Source organism: Thalassophryne amazonica, chromosome 16 (genome assembly GCF_902500255.1).
Source record: "Thalassophryne amazonica chromosome 16, fThaAma1.1, whole genome shotgun sequence".
Lineage (NCBI taxonomy): Eukaryota > Metazoa > Chordata > Actinopteri > Batrachoidiformes > Batrachoididae > Thalassophryne > Thalassophryne amazonica.
Genome location: NC_047118.1, coordinates 75,502,234 through 75,524,469, shown reverse-complemented (window position 1 = coordinate 75,524,469; position 22,236 = coordinate 75,502,234). Strand labels below are relative to the sequence as shown.

General features: G+C 41.8%; 1 protein-coding gene across 1 annotated transcript in view; it reads right to left on the bottom strand.

The window, feature by feature from the left end:
- Positions 1-1,290: 1,290 nt before the first annotated feature.
- The window catches only part of LOC117528164 (trafficking regulator of GLUT4 1), a 42,921-nt gene continuing 21,975 nt past the window's right edge, over positions 1,291-22,236 (bottom strand). Inside the window, exons 2-5 of the mRNA XM_034190744.1 lie at positions 9,947-10,248; positions 5,974-6,266; positions 2,620-2,752; positions 1,291-2,358 (exon numbers count right to left, since the gene is read on the bottom strand). Of these exons, the coding sequence (XP_034046635.1) occupies positions 2,342-2,358; positions 2,620-2,752; positions 5,974-6,266; positions 9,947-10,184 (681 nt within the window). The 5' untranslated portion in view covers positions 10,185-10,248 and the 3' untranslated portion in view covers positions 1,291-2,341. The remainder of the gene's footprint in view (positions 2,359-2,619; positions 2,753-5,973; positions 6,267-9,946; positions 10,249-22,236) is intronic.

The window sequence follows — 22,236 nt, the reverse complement described above, 5'->3', positions numbered from 1 at the left end:
CATAACTGGTTAGGGAACAGTGATGTAATTGTATATTGTGATATGTAACAAATTGTGATTGGTGTATCGTGATACGTGTCATATCGTGGAGCTAATGTATTGTAACACGCTTACAATCCAGATCACAATCCTAAACTGGAAGAGTCTTTTGATGCATGCATTTGCCATTTTTGTGTCAGTGAAGGTTTGTGGTAAACATAATCACAAAACAAAATGAAAAGTAAAAAAAAACCCAACAACATTAAAGCAGCCCATTAAGTGGAAAATGACGCACCTGCTGTGGGTGAAGACGGTAATTAAACATGTTAGAAACAGACAAACTCTGTTTTTTTAGATGTCAGGAATAAGAGAAAACAGGTCATTTTAATTTTTTTCTGTTTGCCTGTGATTTTATTTTTTTATTAGCCTATTCTAAATATGAAGATATCAAACCATTTTTTAAATATTCTGCTCATCCTTTTTTGACCAGGAAAAAGAAACACAGCTTGTATCAAATCTTTTTTATTTTAAAAAATGTATGTTGATTGTGATTGTTTTCTTAGCTGTCTCCACTTTGTTTTTCCTTAAATCCTTGGATGAGCTTATGATTTGGAGTTCAGTGAGAAGATTTTCTCTTGCTTTAATCCATGAAAATAATATGTACTAGGGTTGGGACAACTAATGAAAATCATTAGTCGACTAGTCAGTAACTAAATTTGACACTGAATGAATTAAGCCAATTTTGAATCTTCATGGTGAACAAAGGTTTGTGGTAAACATAATCACAAAAACAAAATGAAAAGTAAAAAACCCCCCCCAACATTAAAGCGGCCCATTAAGTGGAAAATGCTGCACCTGACGGTAATGAAATATGTTACAAACAGACGAACTGTGGTACAAAAAGCTGCACTTAGACATTCAGACAACTGCGAAGAACCACGTGATGCCCACAGACACGTGCGACTCTCTATCTTTGTTCATCTCTATCATATCTCCTTTCTCTTCTGACTGCAGTGCAGCAGGGTTTGGCAGCCCTGAGGTGCAAAACACAAAACCACAGCAGGATTTCAGAAAACAAAACAGAAATGGAGAATATGAGCAAAATGTATGAAAGAGTTTTTTTATATTAATAATGTCAATTCATATTTTGAGCATTTCATCTCAACATTTTTCATCTGTAGCTGGAGTGAAACATCTGTTTGTTGTTGTTTTCCAAAATATATTCGTGTATTCGGAAATTTTACATCCCTTTTTTTTTTTTTTTTTTTTACATATCTTTTTGTGTGTGTGTGTTTTGAATGTTTTTAAAAAAATCCTTCTTCAACCGTTGTTATGTGAAATGTTATGTTTACAGTTTTGCTGCTGAATTTTCAGAAGGGTAGTTGAGTTGCACCAATGGGCCACCTTACTGTGTGTTATCACCCGGAAACACATGAATAATGAAAAATCAACACGTCACTCTTTATGTTTGCTGTCCTGCATTCAGTGTAAAGTCTTTGTTGTTTGTTGGTTCTTCAGGTTTGGCTTTTGAATGTGGAGTTGCTGTTTTCAGCATCATTCTTCTGCTCCTGTTACTGCTTCAGTGGCTTGGAGATATTTGACTCATCATCCCAGATGTTGGTTTCCATGACAACAGCAACTTTGAAGCAAGGATTGCTTTAGGAACTGCTTCAACAGCAAGGAACATTTTCAGGACTGTTGTTTTCTCCACTAAAGAACCAGGAACCACTTGAGTTCCTAGTGCCCACTCATGGGAAGGTAGTCTTCAGTGGTACGAGGAAGAACCTTCCCTAGGCGGAGATCCACAACCAGGAACAAAATCTGTCATAGAAAATGCAAACAAGCCTGAAGACCAGTGAGGTGCAAGCCCTTCAGTTTTTGCAGAAGAGATCAAGAATGGGGTGGAAAAAAGGAAAAATGAAACTTGAAAGATTTTGTTGGAATGTTGCACAACACAAAGTGGTGCTGAGAAGTAATAATGATAAAAAAAAATATATCACAGCAGTGCTGATTGGTGAATTGTCATATGAAGGTTGAAATTTGGTGCAAATGCAACCAGGAGCCATAAAGTTCCAAGCAAAGTGGTTCCTACATTGGTTTGTGTCTGTGTGAAGGTCGATACTCCACCCATTTCTCCTTTGATATCCAAATCAGGCGTCTGTGACAGAAGTGGGCGTGTCTTGTCAGAAGTTGAGGGTGGACCATGCTCGTGCAACAAGGATCAACAGCAAAGAACAGGATCAGATTTTTACTTTTTTTTTTTCATCTGGTGCAGGCGCTTGAAGATGACAGTGCTTCAGGAGAGAACGGTGTCGTGTCGGTCAGACTGCGTGAAGTTTGTGTCACCAGGCGAGGAACCATATCAGGACTTTAAGATAACTGAGGAGACAAACAGACACAGACCCGATTTCCACTGTTTAAATCTCATCAGATCAATCTCATATTAATGGACAGAAAATTTTCAAAAATATTTCTGTTGATAAAGATTCTCAGTCATACAGATCAGAGAGTTCGTGTTTGCTTTTATGATGTTTTGTCATAGTGGCTAAACATCATGAAGTCCAGGAGATGTAAACGTATCGGTGAAAATATTTCTACCATAATTTGCAAAAAGCTTCTTGAGGGGGAGATCAGACTTACATCCCTTGTTGAGGACGATGGCCGTGACGATGATGGCGATCCCACCCAAAATAGAGACGATGGACAACACCATGGCGTTACGGCCCAAACGTCGAGCTCCATCCACGTTGCCTTGCTGTAGACTGTTTCGGGACTGAAAGAGAGCAAAAGAGGACAGCATTTGCAGAATTTTACAGAAGACGTGATACTGATAACTGTGTTAACAGCTGGTTTTTATGAGTTATTTATAACACATGAAGCAAACAGCAGCTGAAATAAATTGCTGGCTTTATTTTCACCACATTCATAATCTTTTAGTGAGTTTTACATTCATTACCTGCTGATACTAATGATTTGTTGTGATTTTTAAAAAAAAAAGAATTGTCATTTTTTTAATACTCTGACACTTTATAAAAATGTTGGTTTTTATCTCTATTTGGAGATATTTGGGGGATATCTAAATTAATAAATATTCACATGTGGGTTCTTGATGTGGCTTAATTTTTTTTGTTGTCTACACATTTAAGGCAACAAACTGTGTTGGTTTGTATGATTTCCACCTGTGGCAACACCTGAAGAACAAATGGGACAGGCCCAAAACTGAACCCTGAGGAGCCATCATAGATTTTATGAACACTGTACCATGGCTCCATTACCAGGATATACGAGGTCTGTTAGAAAACTATCCGACCTTTTTATTTTTTTTCAAAAACTATATGGATTTGAATCATGTGCGCTTGCATCAGACAAGCTTGAACCTTCGTGCGCATGCGTGAGTTTTTTCACGCCTGTCAGTTGCGTCATTCGCCTGTGGGCAGGCTTTGAGTGAGCACTGGCCCACCCCCCTCGTCTGATTTTTATTGTCAGTGAAATGGCTGAGAGGCTGCCGCTTCGCTCCATGAAATTTTTTTCAGAAACTGTTAGAGACAGCCAGTTGGAAACCATTCGAAAGATTCAGATGGATTTCGGTGAAGATTCTGTCGGGGTCACACGGATTAAGGAGTGTTAAAACCTTTTTAAAGACGGCCCACAGCAGCGGAGGGCACGCGGCGCACCGAGCGGCCAACGACAGGCTGGAACGAGCAGATCATTTCTAAATTGAATGCTGTGTTGATCTGGGACATCGTGTGACTACCACAGAAATGGCAACAGAGCTGGACATAGCACTTTTGTGGCACATTCCACTGTTACAGGAGATTTTGTAATCAAAGACGTGCGGAGGATGTCCTGGGAGACTTCCAACACGGAGGTGTTGTTTGTCCCGCGCCATGAGCGGCTGCGTCTCGACGCGCGAATCCGTCCACACGTCTTTCATAACAAAATCTCCTTTAACATTGGAATGTGCTGATCCCGACCTCTTATGAAACTTCTCTGCTAGTCACACGACGTCCTGCATCAACAGAGCCTTAAATTTGGAAGTGATCTGCTCGTTCCAGCCTGTCAATGGCCGCTCGGGGCACGCCATGGGCCGTTTTTAATCCAGTTTTAATGGTCCTTAATCCGTGTGACGCTGACAGAATCTTCACCGACATCCATCTGAACCTTCGAATGGTTTCCAACTGGCTGTCTCTAACAGTTTCTGAAAAAATTTCATGGAGCAAAGCGGCAGCCTCTCAGCCATTTCCCTGACAATAAAAATCCAACGAGGGGGGTGGACTAGTGCTCACTCAAAGCCTGCCCACAGGCAAAGGACGCAACCGACAGGCGTGAAAAAACTCACGCATGCGCACGAAGGTTCAAGCTCGTCTGATGCAAGCGCATGATTCAAATCCACATAGTTTTTGAAAAAAATAAAAAGGTTGTATACTTTTCTAACAGACCTCGTTTACTCCTAGGCTTTGGAACAGCCCAGGTATGTAGTAGCCTGTAAAAGGAGTGAGTCAACAGATAAATTTGTTCAACTCCTCCAACTTAACATAAATCAAAAACAGTAAATGCTCTTATCTTACAACACACCGAATTAAAAGGATATATAATTAGATTAACTCCTTTCACATCTGGTGAATTTTGATGCACCACATTAATTCAATAGGCAACTTTCTTTTGTTCAAGTATTAGACATGTCTGCCACCTGCTGGGTGCTTAGTGGTTGCTGGATTGATGATGAAAATTAGGTGCAGATGTGGTTGTCAGTGATAGACAGACCATTTACAAACACCAATGTATTAAATCAGAGAAATAAACTTCACTCACTCACTCATCTTCAACCGCTTATCTAGGATCGGGTCACGGGGGCAACAGCTCCAGTAGGGGACCCCAGACTTCCCTTTCCCAGGCCACATTAACCACCTTTACTGGGGGATCCCGAGGCATTCCCAGGCCAGTGTGCAGATATAATCTCTCAACCTAGTCCTGGGTCTTCCCCGGGGTTTCCTCCCAGATGGATTTCCCTGGGTCCTTCTCCCGGTTGGACGTTCCTGGAACACCTCCCTAGGGAGGCGCCCAGGGGGCATCCTTACCAGATGCCCGAACCACGTCAGCTGGCTCCTTACAAAGCGAAGGAGCAGTGGCTCTACTCTGAGCTCCCCATGGATGACCGAGCTTCTCACCCTATCTCTAAGGGAGACACCAGCCACCCTCCTGAGGAAGCCCATTTTGGGTACTTGATCTAGCTCTTTCGATCATGACCCAACCCTCATGACCATAGGTGAGAGTAGGAACAATGACTGACCAGAAAATTGAGAGCTTCGCCTTTTAGCTCAGCTCCATTTTCATCACAACAATACAGCAGAGCAAATGCAACACCGCCCTTGCTGCGCCAATTCTCCGGCCAATCTCATGCCCCATTGTCCCCTCACTTGTGAGCAAGACCCCAAGGTACTTGAACTCCTTCACCTGGGGCAAGACCTCATTCCCTACCAAAAGTAGACAATCCATTGGTTTCCTGCTGAGAACCATGGCCTCAGATTTAGAGGTGCTGATCCTCATCCCAGCCGCTTCACACTTGGCTGTGACCCTATCCAGTGAGTGTTGGAGGTCACCGGCTGATAAAGCCAACAGGATCACATCATCTAAAAAAGCAGCGATGACCCTGAGCCCACCCCAGTGGAAACCGTCTTCCCCCTGACTACATTTCAATATCCTGTCTATGAATATCACAAACAGGATTGGTGACAAGGTGCAGCCCTGGTGGAGGCCAACCCCCACTAAAAGAAATTAAGAAAAACAACTTTTGCTTTCCTATTGTTTAACTGCAGTTACATTCTAAAACAAACATGATCATAAACCTGTGGAAAGGAGTTTGTGTGGAAGTAGCCCTAGCCCTAGTGGCCACCATGTCCACCAGTAGTGGTGTAGTTGTATTAAGAAATATAATGTCTCTTGGTCTGACTGGACCTGCTCCATCTTACTAATTAATTTATAATAAAGTGGTACCATGACGGAGAAGGTGAGAGCGACGATGTTGATGGGCCATAGCGGGCAGAAACACGACAGTATGGCCAACATTAGGTAGTCCCTGGGCTTGGAACCATCTATGGCTCCCTCTGTGATGGTGCTGGCCTGGCGTGTGAGTGAAGGTCGAGGTGAATTTCCTGCCAAAGATGCAGACCGGCTACTTATCCGAGGCTGACCATTGGCGCTGCCTCCAGGTTTGGAGTGTTGCTGCTTAGGTGACACAGAGGGCGCTGTTGGAGAGGAGTTAGCCATGCCTGGAGCAACTCCGTTACCTGGACAAGAACAGAGCGAGATGACTGAAATAATGATGAAAAAAGACTTTTCCTCATTATAGAGAACTCTTACAAAGCTCATGTTCTCCAGTTTGTTTTGGCACAAAATAATTTGTTTTTTAAATCACTTCAGTCCTGATCTCAAATGGATCATCTGTTGTAATAGTTTGGTACCACGGAACATGAAGGTTGGACCCCAGGATGCAGGCAGCTGGACAACAAAGGATTAGGTGTTTAATAGTCCCAAACGTGGCTGTAAAAATACATGTGACTCCAGATAAGAACCAATAAATAAATAAATAAATAAAACTACAAAAGGCTGAGTGGCTAACAAATGGTGTGGCAACAAAAAACAGCTGTCAAAAAAACACTGACAGTGCGTGGAGCACTTACGACCAGGTGACACTTGGTGCAGAGAAATGGAGCGAGGGAAAAGGTGGATGAGCTCGATACAATGTGTGATCTAACAGTACATGAATAGTGTGGTGAGGAGCAAGGGACGGGCACTGAACAATGACAAAGTGAGAGCTTAAAAACAAACTGAACTGATGAACCACAGGTGTGACATGGGTGAACGGAACAGGACAGGCACGTGGGGGAAGAAAAATTACCAGACAACCCAAGTGGAAAAAATAAAACCAAATCATGAAACAGTGAACCAACAAAATGACACAGTGATGAACAACAGAAATGCAATAAACACAAGGAAAAAATAAAAAACATGAAACACAAAGAAGAGACACCAAACAGTGCGCGAGGGGAAAGCTGTCAAAACGCCCCACCTGGCTGCCAGGTGTCATCCTTACAACCACGGGCAGCCACAGACGAGGACTAAATGGTAAAACACATCATAACCTTGAAACATAAATTATACCAAACATAATCCAGGAGTCCTAAGACAACACCGTTCACAGATAAACTCATAACGGATAAGAGGGCGGAAAACACATAACAGGAGGGGCGGGGCCCACTGACACAGAAGATGACAGATGACACGTGCAGCCGCCAGGCGTAACCAAGACGACTGCGCACAGCTGTAGAACAGGAGGACGAGACACTTGGGGAACACTTGTGCAAACACACCCCTACTCTCACACACACCCACATACACACACACAGACCACGGGGGGAATGCCCACATGCACCACACACACACACACACACACACACGACAGAGAGGCGACACCCTCACACATGTACCCACAGACAACAGGAGGAGATGCACATGCTCACAGATCACGGGGGGACTGGACAGGACAGGTGACTAGAAACATAAAAGGACACAGGGACAGGAACCACATCAAAAGAACACTACAAACCCCTCAACCAAACCGAAAACCCCCAGCAATCTGTGCTCTGAAACTAATACATCTAAGAGTCTCTTTATTTATGATTGTGGATTAGTTAAATAATCAAGTCTGGAAGCAAGAGCTAGCGCCATGTGTCGCCTCATCCAACACGTTGAATTGTCTTGGCTCTGTTGCAGCCAGGTGAAACGTGTGTGTGTCCTTTACCTTCTCCAACTGCTGGGGTCCTCAACACTGACACACCTGTCTTGGCTGATGTTCCTTCACATTGTCAGTGATCATCCCTATCTGAGTCTCCCTAAGTAACCCTTCATTTGACACAAAGTCATTCCAGTGGTACCCAAGGATCCTCCAAAAATATCTGGTACCAAAGACATCCAGTCATCACCTTAGGTCACTGGGTACAGTACAGGTCTCACAACTATATGGACATAAAACACCAGGGGTCTCATGTACAAAATGTGCGTACGCACAAAACCGTGCCGTACGTCCGTCTCCATGTTAATGTATCAAAAGTGAAATGACCGTGAAAATGTGCAGTGTGTCACACAAAAATTTTGGCTAGCGTACACATGTTTTTTTACAGCTGCTGGTCCACTGGTAACGTAGAGGTGATGTTGGGATACTGGGAAACAAGAAGTCATTGGAGTGGAGTGATGTGCACATCAGAAACACACCCATGTGTTTGCAATTATATGGCTGGATCTAAAAGCACGCACAAAGTGCTGCATAAAATGGCACTAACAGTGGCTGCGTTAGCATTGTTAGAGGACCTTGCAAATGGTACAATCCAACATGAGCATGTTTTCATGGAATGCAAGGATTTACTTGCAAATGACGACAATTGGCTCATAAGCCGATTTTGTGTACCAAGGTCACTGTGACTGGAGTTGTGCACAGAACTGCTGCCGGCCCATAGCGCAATACAGCGAGGAGCCAGGGGTTGTCTATGTCCACAGAGGTGCTGCCCAAGCTGGGCTTCCTGGCAACAGCGGCATTCCAGTGGGAGCTGGTGGATTGGTCAGGAGTGTGCCTGTTAACCTTGAGCCGAGCCATGCCAGCTATGTGGGATGGAATCATCTGAATGTCATCCGTGTACATCACATTCTAACATTAAAGTGGAATTTGCAGCAAAAGCCAGTTTACCGAATGTAATCTGAGCTATTAACTGCACACATATTGCTATAAAGGCGCCATCACGTGACGAATTTGGTCTTGTTAATAAAAAACTTTTTTCATTCCATCAGTGTTCAAATCATATGCGATGTGCAAATGTAACATCGTGGTTAGGTGGCCTGGTCTGACTCATTCATCCTTACTAACAGCGTGGTTGGGGCAGCCCAGTCTCATGCTTTTCTTCATGCTCCTGTCACGAATTGATTAATATTTCTGTGACATGTTTTTTTTATTTTATTATTTCTAACCCTAACCCCTTCTCCTAACCATAACCATAACCCCCCAGACCCCCCTTCCCCTGTGTCACCCTGCATTTTGTGCCCCTGTCTGCCACATACACGATGAGTAAGTATTTGTCCCAAATGAAACCAGTGTGGGTACATTTGGGCATTTGCCCATTCAAATATGTTTTTGTTATTATTATTTTTTGTTTGTTTGTTTCTCGAAAGTGAAACTAGAGCTTCTTAATAAGTCTCTGATTGTCTGCCTGTGTTCAGTATTTGTCAGTAAATGTGTGCGTATAGCTGTGATGTCACACACTGTCAGCTGCACCTCATTCTCTTTAACTTCAGTGTGTGTGTGCTGCTTCCGCTTCATGTCTATTCCGGTTGACAGGGTACCACAAAAAATGTCCCCACATTAATCGACTTCAATTACTTCATTTATTCCACTTCATCTGTAGCCCACGCTCGGTTAAATTCCTTTTCTTACCGTGATTCTGGACAGAGAGGGGAATCCCCAGGTCCCAGGACTTATTTAAATACATTTGCATATTTAAATAGGGACGTGGACAGTGAGGAGTTTGGTACTTCTGCATGTGCGCTCAATTCCAAGTTCAGTGGGATGCACAAAAGGAACGTGCTTGGATCCATGCATATGCACACTTTGATACATCTGAATTATTTTGAGTTTACGCCAGTTTCTGGGTTTTGGCGTATGCCATGTTTCAGTAGGAAATCCATGCAAGTCTTTGTACATGAGGCCCCTGGACACTAAAGACTTGGTCCTTCATTCTCCTGCAAAGATATGTCACCAAACATGAGGACCTAGAGGCATACACTGACGACGACGATGATAATAGTAATAATAATCTTTTTACACAATTCACTATGTGATATGTGCAAACAGATTCTGAAGAACTGATTTATTTAATTTTAAATAAAAAAATTTGAATTCTTCAGTGTGATTGATTCTTACTTGTCTCTGTGTTCTCATTGATCACTGACAGGTGCTCCATGGGTTTGCTCTCATCTGTCTGCTTGGCTTCGGGAGTGTCTGTTGCTTGGGGCAGGGCTTGTTGCTCGGCACTGACAGGTTGAGAAGTCACTGTGCAATGATTGGTCTCTCCATCTGGCTGTGTGCTGATTGGCTGGTCTGGCTGCTGTGCTGCCTCCATGCTGTTTTGTAAGTGGACGGGGCTTGGGTTGGTAGCCATCAGAAGCTGGAGGTGGAGCGTTTTAGGCTAACTGATGAAGAGGAGGTGGAAGGCGGAGCTTTATCTGAAGAAGATCAAAAGACAGTTTAATTGTGCTGTGATTTTACCTTAAAGATCATCACATAGTGATTTTGTGTGTGTGAGTGTGTGTGTGTGTGTGTGTGTGTGTGTGTGTATGAATCCAGAATTGGTTCTGAAGTTGAAATATCTTGAAATGCACTTATTGAGCTTTGGAAAGTCACACTTACAACCCCAATTCCAGTGAAGTTGGGACTTTGTGTAAAATGTAAATAGAAACATAATACAATGATTTGCAAATCCTCTTCAACCTGTATTCAGTTGAATACACCACAAAGACAAGATATTTAATGTTCAAACTGATACACTTTCTTGTTTTGTGCAAATATTTGCTCATTTTGAAATGGATGCCTGCAACATGTTTCAAAAAAGCTGGGACAGTTGTATGTTTATCACTGTGTTACATCACCTTTCCTTCTAACAACACTCAATAAGCGTTTGGGAACTGAGGACACTAATTGTTGAAGCTTTGTAGGTGGAATTCTTTCCCATTCTTGCTTGATGTATGACTTCAGTTGTTCAACAGTCCGGGGTCTCTGTTGTTGTATTTTGCATTTCATAATGCGCCACACATTTTCAATGGGTGACAGGTCTGGACTGCAGGCAGGCCAGTCTAGTACCTGCACTCTTTTACTACGAAGCCATGCTGTTGTAACACGTGCAGAATGTGTCTTGGCATTGTCTTACTGAAATAACCAGGGACGTCCCTGAAAAAGACGTTGCTTGGATGGCAGCATGTGTTGCTCCAAAACCTGGATGTACCTTTCAGCATTGATGGTGCCATCACAGATGTGTAAGTTGTCCATGCCATGGGCACTAACACACCCCCATACCATCACAGATGCTGGCTTTTGAACTTTGCACAGGTAACAATCTGGATGGTGTTTTTCCTCTTTTTTCCGGAGGACACGACGTCCATGATTTCCAAAAACAGTTTGAAATGTGGACTCATCAGACCACAGCACACTTTTCCACTTTGCATCTGTCCATTTCAAATGAGCTCAGACCCAGAGAAGGCGGTGGCGTTTCTTTTTTTTTTATATATATATATATATTTTTTTATTGGATTTTTACACCAATAATACAGAATACGGATATACAAAATATATATGCATTTTTTTTTTTAAAGAACAGAAGAACAGAATGGAACCATCCTTCTACAGTGCACAGCACAATCATACCTGAGTAATAAAATATTGAGAAAAAAAAAAAAAACAGCTACCAAAAGGTACAATCTGAAGAAAGAAGACCAATCTTAACAAAAGTATTAAGATGTGCAATGTAGGCAGCGTAAAAAAATAACAGCAATAATAATAATAATAATAATATATATATATATATATATACACATAAAGAGACAAAGGAAAAAAAAAATAAATAAAAAGATGGGGTCTTCATTGTGCAAAGACAAAAAGATAAAGTTCTGAGATGAAAGGGCCAGTAAGTAAATATGACCAAATAATTAAAGTTGAGTTAATCCAGATAATATTAAGGGCAATCATACAATAATACAAGGGTCAAGCATAAAATATGTGAATATAGCTGAAATTCTTTTACGGTTACGTGGGTACCTTCCGGGTCTGCAGTGTCCGAATATGATCAAAAAAAGGTTACCAGATCTTAATAAATTTTGAGGTGGATCCACATAAGGTAAATTTAATTTTTTCGAGTTTGCTGAAATATAAAGAGTCATTAATCCAAATTCCAAATGATGGAGGTGGCTGATTTCCAACACAACAAAATCCTACGTCTTGCCAACAAAGTGAGGAATGCGACAAGATCAGCTTTAAGTTTTGGTATGGCGACTCTGTCAGGAAAAACCACAAACAGTGCTGTTAACGGATCAGGTTGAATGGTCAGCTGGACAACTTCTGACAATGTTGCAAAAATTTTGGTCCAATATTGTTGAAGTGATGAACATGACCAGAACATATGGATTAGTGATGCGGGTGTTTGGTGGCAACGGTCACAATCTGGACTAACATTAGGATATACCCTAGAGAGTCTAGCCTTAGTCCAGTGAGTGTGATGCACTATCTTACATTGAATTAAACCATGCCTGGCACACAGAGAAGAACCATGTACCCGATGGAGGATTGTTTCCCATAAATCATCCTGGATAGCAAAGTCATCCACCCATGCTGCTTTGATAGTTAAAATATGAGATTCACGTAAAGAACACAATCTCTCATATAGGCATGATATAAGACCCTTTCGTGGTGGGGGAGGCAACAGAAGATTCTCAAAATCCTGGGCGGGAGGTTTAGATGGAAACAAAGTAGTTTTCTCTTTAACATAGCTTCGAACTTGTAAATAGCGGAAAAAGTGACTTTTTGGGAGATCAAATTTCAAAGAAAGCCGATCAAAAGATGCGAAAGTACCCTCAAAGTAGAGATCATTGAATGATTTAATACCAAGAGAAGACCAGAGGGAAAATGCAGAATCAATCAGGGAGGGCCGAAATAAAGGGTTTTTAAAAATAGGGGATTGCAAAGAAAAGAAGTTAAATTTAAAGTAGCGCCGAAACTGAAACCAAACCTTCAATGTTGTGCCTACGATTTTATTATTAGAGATTTCAGTGGCTGGTAACGATTTTGGAGCGTAAACCAGAGCTGATAAGGATGATCGCACACACGATGAGGTTTCCAAGCTGAGTCAAGGTGGGGTGTTGTCCAAGTCATCTGACTTAAGCCAGTATGTAAGAATGCGGATATTAGAGGCTCAGTAATAAAACATATAATTTGGTAATGCCATTCCACCAACATTTTTTGGTCTCTGTAGATCCGATTTACGGATCCTAGATGGTTGCTGGTAATAATTTGGTCCAGTTTACTAAAGAAAGAGACAGGGATATAAACAAGGACATTGGAAGAGAAAAGAAAACTTCGGAAGCACTTTCATTTTAACTGTATTAATTCTTCCAGCAACAGATAGATGAAGTAAGGACCATCTGTCTAAATCCTGCCTAACCCTATCCACAAGAGGCTCAAAATTAAACTTGAACAGTTCACAAAATTTACTTTTAACTTTCACCCCTAAATATGTAAAACCTTCAAGTGCAACCCGAAACGGAAGGGAAGCCAATGGATAACTTCGAGCCGCAGAATTCAAGGGAAAAATTTCACTTTTACCTAGGTTTAATTTATAGCCAGAAATACGGCTAAACTGGTCAAGAATTGAGAGAACAATGGGAATTGAGGAAGCTGGTTTTGAAATGTAGAAAAGCAAATCGTCAGCGTACAGGGAAACCTTTTGTTCAAGGCCAAGTCTCGTGACTCCAATGATATGTGGATTAGATCTAAGTGAGATAGCCAATGGTTCTATGGCGATTGCAAAACATAATGGAGACATAGGGCAGCCCTGTCTAGTGCCTCTAAAAAGAGGAAAAAATTTTTGAGTAAATAGAATTTGTTTTGACACAGGCAAGTGGGGTAGTGTATAAAAGCTTTATCCATGAGACAAACTTATGACCAAATCCGAATCGTTCAAGCACATAGAAGAGGTAACCCCACTCGACTCTGTCAAACGCCTTCTCAGTGTCCAAACTAAGTGCAAATTCGGCTTCAGCAGAGTCTGTAGGGCTGTAAAGTATATTAAACAAGCGTCTAAGGTTAGAAAAGGCATATCTACCTTTAATAAATCCAGTCTGGTCAGGACTGATTACTGATGGTAATATGGTTTCCAGATGAAGGGCCAAAATTTTTGCAAGAATTTTATAGTCTACATTTAGAAGTGAAATCGGGCGATAGGAGCCACAGGACAGCGGGTCCTTATCCTTCTTCAGGATTAGGGATATGGAGGCCTGTAATAAAGAAGCAGGAAGAGATCCAGATTCAAATGAGTGATTAAACATCTTCAAAAGGAGAGGGGCCAATTTAAGAATAAACTTTCTATAAAATTCAACAGGAAATCCATCCTGCCCAGGACATTTAGAACCCTGCATTCTATTAATAGCCCGAAGAACCTCCCCGACACCAACAGGCTCCTCCAACTTAAGACTCTGTGCTCTATCCAATACAGGACAGACAAGGTTGTCAAAGAATGAGTCCAAAGACAGAATACTAAAAGGACATTCAGAGATATAAAGTGATGAATAGAAGTTCCGAAACTGATCGTTAATTATTTGAGGGTCAGATGAAACACCACCAGGGGTTTGGATCTGTGGAATAAGATGTGCTGTCAACACGCTACGGAGCTGATGAGAGAGGAGTTTACTGGCCTTGTCACCGTGCTCGTATTGGGCGTGTTGTGCCTTCAACAACATCTCCTCAGCCTGGACTGACGATAAGCGATCAAATTCTGCCTGCAAACACAATCTATCATTATATACTTCGGGTAAAGGAGAGGTGGCATACAATTCATCCAACTGATGAATTTGAGTTGTAAGTTCTAATAACTTTGCCTTTCTTTGCTTCACATCAAAACTACTGTAGGAAATAATATGTCCCCGTATAAAAGCCTTAAATGCCTCCCACAGAAGGGAAGGCGATACACCAGGTGTATCATTTGTGGCAACAAATAGATCAATTTTTGACACCACAAAGTCAGCAAACTTATCATCAGACAACAGGCGCGCATTCATGCGCCATGGGACAAAAGAGAAAGTGCCACTGCCCACTACCAAGTCCAATGTCACTGGGGCATGATCTGAAATGACAATAGCATTATGAGCACTGGCACGGATATGAGGTATGAGCCGACTGTCCAGGAGAAAGTAATCAATACGTGTGTATGTATGATGAACTGGGGAGAAAAAAGTGTATTCTCTCAGAGTAGGATTAAGAGAACGCCAGGCATCAACAACTGAGAATTCCTTGAGAAAATTATTTACAACTTTGGAAGAGTGTGATTGTCTGATAGAATTATTTGATGATCGATCCAGCTGACTCAACCAACAGTTGAGATCACCACCCAAAACCAAAAAATGCGAGGATAAATCTGGAATTTTTGTGAAAAAGGAACTAAAAAAATTACAGTCATCCCAATTGGGAGCATACACATTAGCCAAAATTAATTTTGTATCAAAGATACTTCCACTAACAATAATGTATCTACCATTAGGATCAGCAATGACATTAGAACAAACAAATGGCACAGATTTGTGAATCAGAATGGCAGCGCCCCGAGCCTTACTTTGAAAAGTTGAATGATACAACTGACCCACCCAGCCCTCCCGAAGTCTAGAATGATCTGAAATTTTCAAGTGAGTTTCCTGTAAGAAAGCTATTTGAACGCCTAAATACTGTAAATGATGGAGCACTTTACTCCTTTTAATAGGTTGATTTAATCCTTTACAATTCCAGCTACAAAACTTGAGAATTTGACCCTTCAGTACATTACCCTTATTGGATTGTGACATTATTAACAAACACCAAAATAAATAAATAAATAAAATAAAGTAAAGTAAATAAAAAAAAAAGAGGAATGACCCATTGCAAGCATGTGAAGACCACAAAACCTGTGCCTAAACAGTGCAACGAACAAAAGAAGAACAATCAAACATACCCCTAACGGCTGAAGCATCTTCCCAAACAAGATGCGCGCACACCCCCTTTTGCTATCCACTAGGTACCTCCGTCCACTCATCCAGTGACCCAGCAGAACTCAGGCTTCCGTCCAGCAGGAACAAAATATATGTACTTTTTTTCCACAGTTAAGCATATGGAAATTTACCAAAGAATAATAATAACCAAAAACAAATGAAATAAGGCAGAAAAGGGAATTATTGCGGAGCCTCATGAGGCACGTCTTCACTCCATGGTGTCAAACAGCGCCCCCCCAGGCGGCGGTGGCGTTTCTGGATGTTGTTGATGTATGGCTTTCGCTTTGCATGGTAGAGTTTTAACTTGCACTTGTAGATGTAGTGACAAACTGTGTTAACTGACAATGGTTCTGTGAAGTGTTCCTGAGCCCACGCGGTAAGATCCTTTACACAATGATGTCGGTTTTTAATGCAGTGCCGGTCACAGACATTCAATGTTGGTTTTCGGCCTTGCTGCTTATGTGTAGAAAGTTCTCCAGATTCTCTGAATTTTCTGATTATATTATGGACTGTAGATGATGGAATCCCTAAATTCCTTGCAATTGAACACTGAGAAACATTGGTCTTAAACTGTTGGACTATTTTTCATGCAGTTGTTCAGTGATGATCCTGACCCCAACTTTGCTTGTGAACGGCTGAGACTTTTGGGAATGCTCCTTTTATACCCCAATCATGAGTGTCCTCAGTTCCCAAACACTTATTGAGTGTTGTTAGAAGGAAAGGTGATGTAACACAGTGGTAAACATACCAATGTCACAGATTTTTTGAATCGTGTTGCAGGCATCCATTTCAAAATGAGCAAAAATTTGCACATAAACAATAAAGTTTATCAGTTTGAACATTAAATATCTTGTCTTTGTGGTGTATTCAGTTCAATATAGGTTGATAGGATTTGCAAATCATTGTATTTGGTTTTTTGTTTTTTTTTAAACATTTTACACAACGTTCCAACTTTATTGGAATTGGGATTGTAGATTCAGGAGTGGCCTTCTCCGGCCCCCTGACCCCCAGTTTGACACCAACACAGCACCTCAGGCTGAAGGTTTGTGCAGATAAAAACATGAAGCTTGACTTTTTGTTTGCGCTTTACTTCCTTAAGTGTTTACAAACTTTAAAGCAAATATCTTTATGTAAGAAGCTGAAATTGATGTTAGAGAATCACAACAGCATTCATGATGAGACAGAACCAAAATATTAACATAAAAAATGTGAGATGAGCTACAGTGCATTGGCTGTAGAAAAGCTGCTGGAGGACAAATTAAATGTGTTTGACCTTAGTGGTTAGCACCGCTGCCTCACAGCGAGAAGGTCGTGGGTTCACTTTCCACGGCCTTTCTGTGTGGAGTTTGCATGTTCTCCCCGTGTTTGCGTGGGTTTCCTCCGGGTGCTCCGGTTTCCTCCCACATCCAAAACATGCGGGTTAGGTGGACTGGAATCTTTAAATTGTCCGTAGGTGTGTGTGTGGGTGCGTCTGTATTTGTTTGTCTGTTTGTGGCCATGAGACAGACTGGTGTCCTGTCCTGGGTGTACCCCGCCTTGCGCTCAATGGCTGCTGGGATAGGCTCCAGCCCCCCGCGACCCTTGATTGGACTAAGCGGTAGAAGATGAATGAATGAATGAATGAATGACCTTAAAATATTTATACAATAAAAAGCCCCTTTGGCTTCTCCCTTGTTTTCACTCACAGCAGATGCCAGGTGGATCTTGCATGTTTTACAATGTCTGCCCTTCCTGATGGAACACCACACTGCATGGAGAAATGTGGTGAGTGAGGTTTGAACCAGTAGCCTTCCGCATTGAAACCATGTGCACTAACCTCTTGGCCACCACCCCGGCAAAAATCAGTTATACAAGAATAATTCAGTGAAAAATAAAGCTCACCTTTCCTCTGTGGGATAAAATGGCCAAATATTATTAGAGTTTTTAATTCACAATAAGTCATTAGATCAACTGAACAAACAGTAAAAAAAAAAGAAGAAGAAAATTTTTTTTTTCCAGCTAATTTCATTGAATTCCAGCCATGAGAGGAGTGATGACGTGAACGTTGATCCCTGCCAGCTGCTATAGAAGTTTTTTAGTGTAATAAAAAAGCAAATTTTTATTTATTAATTTCATTAACATGAACGCCTTGTGAATGTGTATTTCACTGTAACTAATCTGGATCCAGATCCTAATCTTATTCTGCTACACACAGACGATACAGAAAGTTGGACAATAATTTTGGAATTCTATAATTATTAAAAAGTTGAATCACAAAGAAAAAGATCAAAGGCTTTGAGGCAGATCAGCAAAACGTGAGCAACTAGCCTGTGATAAAACGTACATGTGCAAAGGTGGAAATAAAAGGAAAAAACATTGTTGAGTGATGATTCCTTTTGTTTACATATATTAATCATGTGAGTTCTCATGATAGGAACCCTAACGTTGGTTTCTCTCAGAGTCTGGTTTTGGTTTGCTGTCTTCTGGGTGTAATCAGGTCTTTATTGGATTGCTGAGACTCCATTAAAGCGAGGAGCTGACTCCCACACTAATCAACATCTGGCTCCCGGCAGGATTTCCTGCGGACTCATGGCGTCTGCATGGACACTTAAAAGCAGGAAGCAGGAGCCATTAACACCGTCACTGATCCATGATTCATTTCTTTGCTCTGACATCAGGCATTGGGTTTGTTCTGAAGTCAGGTGTTTGCTTTGTTCCAACGTCAGGCATCTGCTTTGTTCTGATTTCAGGTGTTCACATAGTTCTGATGTCAAGTAAACACTTTGTTTTCATGTTAGGTGTTGATCAGGCTTTAGCTTCATTCTTACATCAGGCATGGGCTTTGTCTTAACATTTTGTATTCACTTGGTTCTGACATCAGGTGTTCACTTTATTCTGACATCAGGCATACACACTGTTCTAATGTCAGGCGTTCACATTGTTCTGATGTCAGGCCTTCACTTCATTCTGATATCAGGTGTTAACATTATTTTGATGCCAGCCATTCTCATCATTCTGATGTCATGCATTTGCTTCGTTCTGATGTTAGGCGTTCACGTTCTCCTGTTTTCATCCCATTCTTTAAATTAATTCAATCCAGGTCTGGGTCATAGTGGCAACAGAGCAAGCAGCTTATTCCACACTTCCCTATCATTGGCCAAGTCTTCTAACTCTTCCAGGGGGATCCCAAGGCGTTCCCAAGCCATCTGGGAAATGTGATCTCTCTAGCATGTACTAGGATTTCCCCGGGGCCTTCTCCCTGTTGGACGTGCCTGTAAGGCCTCCTTAGGCAGACAACCAGGGAGCATCCCCCAAGTCCCTCCTGGATAGTGGACCTTCTCCAGGAGTCCAGGGCCTGTAACCACAAAGCAAATCAAAGCCCACTCAAAGAGCTCCTAACTTAGCCTAAACTTTCCTGGCAAAGAATCTTAGCCTAAGAGAGATCCAAGAGGTGTCTGAGAGCAACTCTGAGCAAGGAGGGGACAGAAACTCCTATCTTTGTGAGGAGGCAGGGTTGACCCCGTTGCTATTTATGACACAGTCCTCTAAGAGCTGTGATTGGTTGTCACGGAAAGGGGAGGAGAAATAAAAAACGAATGTGCTCTGCCCTCCTAGGCATGAATGGCCAGTGAAATCAACCAATCATATAACCAGAAGACGTGTAATCACGAGGATAACTTAACGTTATGATGATGAAACTCAGCAAAATTAGATGAATTGTTACACAGCTTGAAAATGTTTGAACGTACATCATTCACATGCCGAATATCTATATACGTGGTCTATTAGATAATAAACCGACCCTTTTATTTTTTTTTTAACTATATGGATTTGAATGACGTTCGATTACACCAATCATGCTTGAACCCTCGTGCGCATGCATGAGTTTTTTCACGCGTGTCGGTGACGTCATTTCCCTGTGGGCAGGCCTTGAGTGAGATGTGGTCCCGCCCTCTCGGCTGAATTCCTTTGTTTCACATGCTGCTCGAGACGGCGCGCGTTGCTTTATCAAAATTTTTTTCTGGACCTGTGAGGAATATCCGAGTGGACACTATTTGAGAAATTTAGCTGGTTTTCGGTGAAAAGTTTAACGGCTGATGAGAGATTATGGGGTGTTTCTGTCGGTGTAAGGACTTCCCACGGAGTGGGACGTTGTGCAGCGCTTCCAGGCGCCGTCGTCGGCCTGTTTCGACCTGAAAACATCCTAATTTAAGGCTTAATTCACCCAGGACGTCGTGAGAGAACAGAGAAGATTCAGAAGAGGCCGGCATGAGGACTTTATGTGGACATTCCACTGTTTAAGGACATTTTGTAATGAAAGACGTGCGCGCAAATTCGCCGAGTCGTTTCCGTGACGACTCGGCAAATCTGTGTGCGCCGCGACAGGAAAAACACCTCCGTGTTGAAAACCATTTGTAAAATTCAGGCGGCTTTTGATGGCTTTCAACAAGTGAGTAACTGAGAAATTGTTTAATAGCTTGGGCATGTTCCAACTTGCCCGTTAAGGTTTCCAACGGAGGTGTTTTTCCTGTCGCGACCCCCCGCGGTCGGGTCCGGCCCGACATGCGACTCTGCCCGCACGTTCTTTCATTACAAAATGTCCGTTAACAATGGAATGTCCGAATAAACTCCTCATGCCGACTTCTTCTGAAAGTTCTCTGTTCTCTGACGACTTACTGGGTCAACAGAGCCTGAAATGTGGAGGTTTTCAACTTGAAACGGTGAGACGCTGCCGCCTCGAAGCTCAGATCGCCGTCAGGCGCCATGGGCCATCCTTACGGTGACACTACCAGACCAAAATCTCTCATCAGCCGTTAAAATTTTTACTGAAAACCAGCTGAATTTATTGAATGGTGTCCACTCAGTTGTGCCTTACAGTTTTGAAAAAATTTTGATCAAACAAAGCAGCAGTCTCTGACCCATTCCTAAACAATGAAAAAATCGACGAGAGGGTGGGCGACTCCTCACTCAAAGACTGCCCACAGGCGAATGACGTAACCGACAGGCGTGAAAAAACTCTCGCATGCCCACGTCTGATGTAATCACACGTGATTCAAATCCATATGGTTTTTGAAAAAAATAATAAGGTCGGATACTTTCTAATGATTCCTTCTTTATGTTCTCTATTGTCATATACCAACACAGAGCAGAGTAGCTACCTAAACTCTGTAAGAGAGTTAGAGTATCTCGTCAATAGTTTTACATCCTCATTGAAGACAACTTTGGATGCTGTAGCTCCTCTGAAAAGAGAGCTTTAAATCAGAAGTGTCTGACTCCGTGGTATAACTCACAAACTCGTAGCTTAAAGCAGATAACCCGTAAGTTGGAGAGGAAATGGCGTCTCACTAATTTAGAAGATCTTCACTTAGCCTGGAAAAAGAGTTTGTTGCTCTATAAAAAAGCCCTCCGTAAAGCTAGGACATCTTTCTACTCATCACTAATTCAAGAAAATAAGAACAACCTCAGGTTTCTTTTCAGCACTGTAGCCAGGCTGACAAAGAGTCAGAGCTCTATTGAGCTGAGTATTCCATTAACTTTAACTAGTAATGACTTCATGACTTTCTTTGCTAACAAAATTTTGACTATTAGAGAAAAAATTACTCATAACCATCCCAAAGATGTATCGTTATCTTTGGCTGCTTTCAGTGATGCCGGTATTTGGTTAGACTCTTTCTCTCCGATTGTTCTGTCTGAGTTATTTTCATTAGTTACTTCATCCAAACCATCAACATGTTTATTAGACCCCATTCCTGCCAGGCTGCTTAAGGAAGTCCTACCATTATTTAATGCTTCAATCTTAAATATGATCAACTTATCTTTGTTAGTTGGCTATGTACCACAGGCTTTTAAGGTGGCAGTAATTAAACCATTACTTAAAAAGCCATCACTTGACCCAGCTATTTTAGCTAATTATAGGCCAATCTCCAACCTTCCTTTTCTCTCAAAGATTCTTGAGAGGGTAGTTGTAAAACAGCTAACTGATCACCTGCAGAGGAATGGTCTATTTGAAGAGTTTCAGTCAGGTTTTAGAATTCATCATAGTACAGAAACAGCATTAGTGAAGGTTACAAATGATCTTCTTATGGCTTCGGACAGTGGACTTATCTCTGTGCTTGTTCTGTTGGACCTCAGTGCTGCTTTTGATACTGTTGACCATAAAATTTTATTACAGAGATTAGAGCATGTCATAGGTATTAAAGGCACTGCGCTGCGGTGGTTTGAATCATATTTGTCTAATAGATTACAGTTTGTTCATGTAAATGGGGAATCTTCTTCACAGACTAAAGTTAATTATGGAGTTCCACAAGGTTCTGTGCTAGGACCAATTTTATTCACTTTATACATGCTTCCCTTAGGCAGTATTATTAGACGGTATTGCTTGAATTTTCATTGTTACGCAGATGATACCCAGCTTTATCTATCCATGAAGCCAGAGGACACACACCAATTAGC